General features: G+C 35.2%; 1 protein-coding gene across 4 annotated transcripts in view; it reads left to right on the top strand.

Moving 5' to 3' along the window:
* The window catches only part of usp22 (ubiquitin specific peptidase 22), a 51,353-nt gene that overhangs the window by 17,363 nt on the left and 23,990 nt on the right, over nucleotides 1-10,000 (top strand). For all 4 annotated transcript variants that reach the window (XM_077246198.1, XM_077246219.1, XM_077246202.1 and 1 more), the window contains one exon: nucleotides 1,592-1,724. In XM_077246198.1, coding sequence (XP_077102313.1) covers nucleotides 1,592-1,724 — 133 coding nt within the window. The remainder of the gene's footprint in view (nucleotides 1-1,591; nucleotides 1,725-10,000) is intronic.

A 10,000-nucleotide genomic window follows, 5' to 3' on the forward strand; every position in this document is an offset into this window, starting at 1 on the left:
ATTTTTTCATATGTCCCTTGCTGCCATCCGACTCGCTAGACTTCAGGACATTGTGGTTGTAGCACAGTCGCTTTTCAATAAAGCTGTTGTAATGAAAAAGAAACATGCAGAAGTGCTCCAGATCTCTGTGTTCTCGTGTCACCGGTGGTGTGACGCTCGAGCGCTCCATTCATGCGCTAGGAAAGTTATTCTCAGTCATCTGCTGGGTGGCGTGTCGCCGGGGAATAACGAAAGGGCGAAGTGTGAAGCTGAAAATGGGGTCTCTATAAAAATAGCTAGTCTGGAGGTAAAAGCTGAGCAAAGTGTAAAACACTGGAGCTGTTTAATGATCTAAAACCAACACTACTGTACTAAATTGGAGATCAGGGTGTTGGGATAGTCAGCGAGTACGAATTGGGAATGGGAGTCTTATTGTGGTTGACTTTGCTCTTTCTGTTTAATGCATATTGTAAAGGTGAAGCAAGATTTTTTTTTTAATGTAAAAATGCATTCTCTTAACCCAGCTTATTGTTCTTTGACTAATTAATAGTAGTGTGCCATTCATGTGTTTATCTCGCTTAAAAGTCCCAGCGGTCATCAAAACTAGGGATGCACCGATATTAAAATTTTTGGCCGATACCGATAATTCTTTATAGTTGAAATCCGGTGACCGATATATTGGCCGATAAATCTAAATCCAAATTTTTATATAGTGTTTGAAAGCCTGATTACAAGAACTAAAGTCTCACCATGAAAGCCATGTCCCAAACACACAATTATTATGTTCTCATTAAAATTTAATGTAGCCGATATGACGGCACATGTTGCACTTAACTATATTTTCCTTTTTTGAAGTGATTCAATCATATTTCAAGCAATTCAAAACCATCATGTTGAACCGTGCACATCTGAAGTGTCTCAGGTGAAGGAAATAATACATTATTTATTGGTTTTTAATGTATCAGCCAAACTATATTATCGGGTCGTTAACGATAACATTAAAAACGAACTTATATCGGCAGATACCGATATGGTAGCCGATATATCGCACGTCCCTAATCAAAACATAGTGTGTGCTCAGATCTGTCAATCACTTTCCAGTTCAACCAATAGTGAGAGTTTGGGGGCGTGGCTATTGTAAGCAGGCGGAGCCAGAGGATGATTAGCGACTGTGGGATCGTGACTTATGCGTTACATGGGAAAAGTCATTCAGCTGCGGGTACTGGACTACACGTCCAAATTCACTGCATTTAGACATTCAGAGATTAAACTGATCATGAACAAGTCAAAATATATAGATTTTGTTTCTTAAATTCAATCTCTCTGAAACACTGTTGCTATAGCCATCAAAGCACCGCTTCTGTAACAGATTCACCGCCTTTAAATTTAATTTCAGGACTTCAGATCCTCTGCTGTACAATCGGCCCCTTATTATGCATTATTTTTAAAGATTTTTGTGCGATAAATTGCAAATTGTCCCTTATAATTGTTGGTTGATCTGTCTTAAAAGGTTTTTCGGTTGAGAAAATCAATTTTTGCTTCCTGAACCCCTTCTGCTGTGCTATAATAAACTAACTAAACGCCTGTACATCTCTTTCTCTTTTCATTCTAGGCAAAGTCATGTATGTGTCACATGTGTGGAGCTCATTTAAATCGACTTCACTCCTGTCTCCATTGTGTGTTCTTCGGCTGTTTCAGCAAGAAACACATCCACGAGCACGCCAAAAACAAGAGACACAACCTAGGTAAGATGCACACGAGCGTTCTTCACAAAGACTTACTCGTACGCATTTCAGCTTCTCAACATCTAAGGTAAGACACGCAGGAAACAGAACATATGAGCACGACTCGTGCGCAGAACACACAATCATGACAATTAAACTCAGATAGAGACGATGAATAATAGACAGTCACAACTCTGCATGAGGTGCATATTTTAGTGTTTTATTTTTCCACCCGAATTCTATTTTTTTGGTTTCATTTTTCTAGATTCCATTTTAATGCTTAAATTAAATTGTATTAACCAGGGAGCGTAGCTAATTATTTGAAATCATGAAATTTATACAAATTAACAGCAATTTATTAAATGTTTAACATTGAAACACATTTTAATTTTCCAAATATTTCATGTTTTATTTTTTTAATTTGACTAGATTTTTTTTAATGATTTAATTACTTTTTAGTAATCAAAAATCCTGTCTAATCCAATTTATTAATTTAGTCAAATTTGTATTTTTTGATTGTCTGTTTTAATTTTCCTGTATTTATGGTTTACAGTTAAAACATGGAGATTTTATTTTGATACTCCTTATTAAAGTTTTTTTTATTATGACTTTAAGTACAGTACATTCTACTATACAATAGTGGTATATTGGTAACCTTGTACAGCAAGGGTTAATTTGACATTAGTTAACTACTGTACATTAAGATTAATAAATGCTGTAGAAGTATTGTTAATTAATGTTAATTTTTTACATTTACTAATACATTTTTAAAATCCAAAAGTGTTTAACAAGGGTTAATAAATGCTACAAGAATATATTACTCATTGTTAATTCATATTAGTTAATGCATTAATTAATGAGACCTTATTGTAAAGTGTTACAAATATATTTCTGTCATAATTTATTCAAGTTGAACTTTTATTTTGATGGGTTGGTGTTGAAGAGCTTCGTGTTTCATTTTCTGCTTAAATATTCACAGATATTAGTCTAGATAAAAATTTGATCAAATTACTTTTCGTTACACATTATAAGCCCTACTTTTCATTTATTAATTTTATAAGTTTATACAGTAAACTCCATTTCTGTGACCGTGTTTCGTCGATTCTATTTGCTTTTTCACATCACGGAAATCGTAGGGCCCTAATATTGAATACTGAGCAGAGAAGTAGTGGTTTAATCAAATACCCCACCATACGTGCACAAAAACTAGTTTCATTTCTGCTCCAAAAGCCATTAAAAAAAGCTTTTCTGATTGTACCCGACAAAAGCAAGAGGCAGCAAGTGCACAAATACGGCAGTGGATGTTTGGATGGGGTCTTGGAAATCTCCCAGTTCCTTAATGCATCGGTGGCATGTAATTATCCCCTCTGTTTTAATGAGGAAGGGCGCCACCCTCCAACAACAAACACATAAGAAGCGCAAACAGACGTGAATTTGGGTAATTATAGTGTGCGAGGGGATAATAGGCCCTGACTCTGTGTGACTTGCAGTGTTTGCTTCCAGCGATGGCTTCGAGTTCATCAAACACCTGTTTCAGAGGTGTGGGGTTTTTCCAAATCACCCTCGAGCTTCACACAATTAATTTAATTTCTACCTAGAGATTTGAAGCTGCCATCTCTGTCTGCCATCTTGTAGGATTTCCTCTTGTGTATTGAAAAATACAGTCAAACCAAAAATTATTCAGACACCAGATATAATTTTTGATTTTTTTTACTAGTGTGTGCAGGACACTATAGTTCATTTATGTAAGTGAGGAGAGCAAAATAAAGTAAACTGTGACATATTATACCCAAAAATTCTTCATACAGTGAAATTTATAAAGATTTAGGACCAAAAATGATTGGGACACTTTGAGCTGATCATGTTTTGCTGAAGTGTTTTTTCTTTAATTGCTAATGCAGCTTTTTACAGCACAGACTGAACAACATGAAGCATCGCTTGGTGATTAATTGGGCTAAATTTATATCATCTAATTGTGTAGTTAGATTTAACAGCTGACAGATATTCAGCATAATTCATGTGTGAGAGTCTAACAGAAGTGAAATATCAACTGAGTTCTTGTCAGATTTCATTACCATTTTCTAAACTATAGCGAATAAACTGATTATGTGAGAAATGTTGAAGGTGTCTGAATAAATGTTGGTTTGACTGTATCTAGGATAACTGGAGAACATTGCTTGTGGGTTACTCCCAATACAAATAATTAAATACACTAAAATGCTGTAGATTGAAGAAAATAATTAAAAAGAATGTAGGTTTTCAGAACGATTACTTATGGATTATTTGTTTGCATGTTAAAGTAGCTAGTGTGCCTTGTAGTGTGATCAGATAGAAATATATATATATATTAGGGCTGTCAATCGATTAAAATTTTTAATCTAATTACATACTCTATAATTAATTAATCTAAATTAATCGCATACACAATCTTACAATGTTTACATGGTACAATTTCTGGTAAGCTACGTTTTTATTATTATTGCTTGACACAAATTTCACGATTTCAATTTAATTTAATTATTGTGATTTGATGCAATATTGACTCATTTGGATAAATATTAGGAAGGCTACACAAGATAGGCATTCATTTTTCTCAAGAAAAAAAAATCTCACCCAATGCTGTAAAAATACAGAGAGCCATATCAGCTGGTAGTATTTAAGGTTAAAAATAGCTCAAATTAAATATAATGCTTGTTTATTACAAATAATAACTTTGATATAAGTAAAAATATAATCCATACGTAATATACTAGTAGGCTACATACATTTTGAAAAATACTCTCTATAGCTCTTTTTTATAGCCAACTATAACATGCTATATGGTCATGAAATGGCTTTCCTGAGGTAACGTAGGGCTAAATGTTATGTGACATAATTGTTCTCCAGCTGTTTTATTGACCTCTTTTCGCGGTTGAAAAACACTGATTGATCGAGGAATATACATTTCGGTAAGTTTTAGGCTGCCCTACTGTATCTTTCAACATTGGTCATTCGTGTTTATTTACTATTAGCTAGAGATGATCGGTTCACGTGCCGCTATAGGGATCTGTCATTTCACATTTACAAGTGCCAAAACGGTATAGTTTGATTTTCGTAATAAAATTAACAGAATCTGAGAGCTGAGATTTTTTTTAATATCATAAGTAACGTGCTCTGTCTTGTCTGTTTCCGTGTCCTCTCTTTGGTGCGCGATTTTTCTGTGCGTGAGAAAATGGTTGTGTGACGTGAGAGCGCGTGAAAAGTTACAACACACACACACACAAGCGCGCTTTCTCTCAGACACACTCGCCGACTCACGCACACACTGCCTCCTGGATGCTTTTTGATGTTGTAGGCCTACTTTAGAGTTTGACGAACTCCGTTTGTTAAAAGTAAATGTTCCAAACAATGATCCAAGCAGCGCGTTCTTGTCTCCCTCTTTCTTTTTACACGAATGCTAGAACGGCTCCGCAAAGGTCAAAACGGAATGGATTAATCTGCGTTATTTTTTTTAACGCGTTATTTCTTCTCAGATTAATTAATCGAAATTAACGCGTTATTTTGACAGCCCTAATATATATATATATATATATATATATATGGGCAAACATGTTTGTTCTACGGCAACAAAACATGAAAATGAAACTCAAAGCTCTTCGATACCAACCCGTCAAAATAAAAGTTCAACTGGAAGAAATTATGACGGACATATATTTCTAACACTTTACAATAAGGTCTCATTAATTAATGCATTAACTAATATGAATTGCATCAACTAATATGAAGTTGTACTTAGACAACATCTGTCCTGACACCATCCATATGTTTTTAAACCAAAAGTTTGTGCTCTAAAACATTAAAACATTTATGATTAAAAATGGGCCAGAAAAGTGGTGGTGTTATTTAGAAAAATCCTAAATTAGGTTTATTTTTCGAGAAGGAGAGCATGAGCATCTCTTTCTGTAACGCTGTTGGCAGTCTTTGTCACAGATGGCCTGAACAGCCAATAAAGAAGCTAAAATCAGAGAGGAGAACATTAAAGTGTGGTACTGTTGGACTTTGTCGTCCATTTAAGACTCTTGATGTCACTGATTATTGGAACGGGTTTCTTGAACTAATCCAAGTCCTTCACAATAGATTAAAAGTGGCAATGAACCTGAAATGGCGACAGATATCAGACTTATTGTGATGCTCGGATTATCGAAAATGAATAAATGTAATGTAATCCAGATTTTATCGATCAGTCGTTTTAGTAAAGAAAGCCCAATTTAAAGCACAACTAATTGTACACTTTAGCAACTGGAGAGTTAAAAATTGCACTCATTTTAATGGTGAATGTGGCTCACAATCAAAGTTAAAGTGCCCCATTATGCCTTTTTCAGACATTACCTTTCATAATGCAGCTATTTGAATATAAAAGGTCAGCAAAGTTTCAAAGATCAAATTGCAGTTAAATGGAGTTATTGTAAAGTTTATTACTAATTTGCATAATTCCAGTCTAAGGTTTTGATTGGCTGAACAGTGTCTCTTAGCTCCGCCCTCCAACACTGTAGTTTATGTGAGACCTGAAGAGTTTGGTTCGTGTTGTTCGTGTCAACAGACAAACCTGCTGACAAACCAAATCCACTTAAAACCCACGCCATCCTTACTGTTCGTATCACTGTGTCAAGAGCTGAGATTCAGATTTGATGAGCATTTGGTTTCTGACCAATCAGAGCAGAGCAGCTCTCAGAGAGGCGGGGTTTAGAGAGACTGAATCCTTGATCGACCAGTTTCAGTCACTGTGAGAAAAGAGCTGATGCTGTAATGTGTATTATGAGAAAATTAAAGTGTTTTTGACCTTGGATGCATGCAAATCTTTGTAGGAGACTCTAAAACAACATAGGAACATTTAAAGTAGCATAATAAGGCACTTTAAAAGTGAAAATATTTATTAAATGGTAAAACTACAATAAATAAGGTGAAATATTAAACAGCAAACTATACATTAACCAGTGTTGCTTTAGCATCATTGATATACTACAGACTTTAGTCAGAGTAGCGCCGTGAGGGACAGAATACAGTGCATTAATGGATTGTACTGTTCAACTTGTAACCCGAAGGTCTCGTGTTTGAGTCTCTGTACGGCCATGAAATGAATGAACAGCAAGCTCTTTCATCCACAGCAGCAAAAAATAATGGGTGCCCACTACTCCATGTGTGTGTTCAATAATGTGTGTGTGCAAATTCTGAGTATGGGATTCGCTTTCACTTTTTTCGCTTTTAAATATCTTTCCAAAATAACTTTCAGTAGGCAAAAACTCGGCCTCAGCCTCGCCTGTGTTTAATTCAATATGGAAGGCCTCGAACCTGACTTATTTTTCTGTTTTCTTTTTTTTCTTTTAGTTAGTTATAGTAATTTTGTTGTGTGTTTTTGCCAACAAATCCGAGTCCCTTGCCACTGGTCCAGTGTGATTTGTTTTACTCCATGATTTATCATTCATCCCGACGAATCCACAGTTTCATGTCACCAAAGAGGCGAAAGCGATCGCTGGAGTCGTGCTGCGTTTCCCAGGTGGCGTCGAAGCGTCGCTCAGTCTTTACACTCGCGTTCCCCTCGGAGTTTGATTGAACATTTAATTAGGTTAGTCTCCGTACATGGGATGTCTGTGAATGAGCGCGCCGTTCCCGAGGAGGAAAACTGTGATTATTCTCCAAAGACGACCGGGGAGTAATTAAGTCTGAATGAGCCACCGATTCTTTCGGCTTGTGCGTCTCTGTTGTTGCAATTTATTTAGAGTGGGTTTCGTTTTTTCGCCCTCTATTTGCCGTGGCGGTTTTGTCGGCTCACACTTGTCAGGCTTGATCTCGGTGTTCTTTCCTCTTTTTCCTGTGCTGGTTCCCATGGTTACCTGAAGGCCTGCTATGCTTTTGGTGTGTGTGTGTGTGTGTGTGTGTGTGTGTGTGTGTGTTTCATGCAACCCCACCTCATTCTCTTGTGCAACTTCTCTCTTTTGAAAAATACTGTTTAAATCTATCCTGCATGAGTCACAGTTTTTTACATTTTGACGGTTTAAAAAATACATTTAAAATTCCTTTTATTCTTTTCTGTGTCATTTGTTCAGCTCATAAACGTAATGACAGAATAATTATTTACCTTCTCTCTCACTTCATACAGACCCATAACTCTGCCAATTTACAATGCTGATTTGTTGATATTTCTAAGAATTAGGCTAATTATTTATCAGGAATGCATTTTTGTTCATGATAGTTTTTAGTAGTCTCTAATAATAAGATTTTTTGTGAGTTAGTTGTAGTGTTGTCAAAAATATAAGTTTTTCGATATGTATCGACACTGAATATCTAAAAACGGTTCGAATCCTCCTTTTCTGCAGTATCGATACACTGATACACGCATTCCTGCTCTCTCTAAACTGACACACACCTGTATTGTGTGTTATTTTACTCATTCCCGCAGGTTTCGCTCACCGCTGATCTCTCATAAAGCCGCCTCTCAAAACAGCTTACGAGAACCAAAATGAGTCATTTTTGCATCTTATTGCGCTTAAATGGTCAAATACATTATTAAAAAAGTGTCAAAAAAATGTCTGTCTTGCATACGGATCAGTTTCTAAAGGAAATCACTCGATGATCTTGTTTTGTAATGTTACTTGTAAGCATTATGTAATTTTTACAATGAAAACTATCCAGGGTTATTTTACATTTGATTACTTTCATTTCTGTGGTAGTTTTACTACTGTTAGACCCACATACTTAAAGCCATGTTTATTTCATTTGATTCTTTATTCTCTTGTATTAATTTGTGCCCTCATTTGCTATGAATTTAATTTTTTTACTGACTCTTTACTTCTCGTCTTTGTACCGTAAATGTAGTTCAACGATTCAAATAAAGCTTCCCTGTTCTGTCTGTAACTTTTTACAACAAAATTGCCCAAATTGTCAAAAAATTATGATATATTAACAAATTATCTGTATGGCAGTTTTCCTCTTGGTATCGAATATCGATAGGCATCGGATTGAAGTTGGAAATTCCAGGACACTAGTTTGTCACAGGTTTATATTTTTAAAATGCATCAAGTTTCCTTCAACTCTGTTGCATTTTTTTCTTTCTCTGCTCACATTTATTCATAAATATCACAAATATTCATATGTCTGTGTAATCAGTGTGTTGCAGGTCTGTGTTTTATTAGTCGCTTTCCTCTGCTTTACACACCCATTTCTTGAACGACCAGTGCTAAAACGGGTTTCATGACACTTTAACGTTCACCATTAAACTGCTTTTATTGTTTGCCACATTCAACATGGTAAAATAAGTGACAAGAAAAATGGTAAAAATAGTCTTAACTGTCTGGGGTCCTTCGGTCCAAATGGACCCGACGCATTTAAATATTTTTTTTTTTTTAAATCATAGTTTCATCGGAATGGTCTGAAATTTGGTGACTTTTTTGGTACTTGGTATATGAACATCCAAAAAAACTGGGGACAGGATTTGAATAATCTAAGTGGTTGTAAAAAAAATTGTCACACTCAGGACCTTCGGGTCCAAATGGACCCGGATCAGAAATGATTGGCAAAAATGTGAAAATACCGAGTTTTTTTTTGTGCGTACAATCTACAAATCAGCCACGATCCAGAAAAAAAGCACACAACAGTGAAGGGGTGAATCTATAAAACATCAAGAGTGCAAAATCCACATCCACATCCATCCACACACACACACACACACACACACACACACACACACACACGCACACACGCACAAACACACTTTTATATATTTTATACAAACCAATAAATTCAGATTACCTATGTGTTGTGCATTTTTAAAATGCCCAGTTTGTCCACCAGATGGCATCCATCTCATTTCAAAAATTGCTTTCATGAGGTCCAGGATTGACTCTAAAATGAAATACAGCTTTAAAAAAAATAAAAAATAATATATATTTTTTTAAAAATAATTTTCTATTATATTCAATGGGGGGAAAACTGGGGGGAAATGGGTCATATTTATTGCATAAATATTAATTATAAATCATAAAATTCTCAAAACACCAAAAAAGAAAAGAAAAAATATTATAAAAAACAAGTAAATTTTTTTTTTATGATTTTCTTTTAATAAATATGAATCCCACCCTTCCGGCCCATTTGGACCCGAAGGTCCTGAGTGTGACTCTGAAATGAAGGACCCCAAAGAAATGGTAACACATTACAATAAATAATGTTAAATACATATTAAGTGTAAAACAACCAGTTTTTTATCATTATATAATGTTATAGTTTGTTAATATTTTGAATTAAACTAAATTAGACTAGTAGCT

This window comes from Siphateles boraxobius, unplaced genomic scaffold (genome assembly GCF_051911475.1).
Source record: "Siphateles boraxobius isolate OS27281-9 unplaced genomic scaffold, OSU_SipBor_1 103, whole genome shotgun sequence".
NCBI classification, from domain to species: domain Eukaryota; kingdom Metazoa; phylum Chordata; class Actinopteri; order Cypriniformes; family Leuciscidae; genus Siphateles; species Siphateles boraxobius.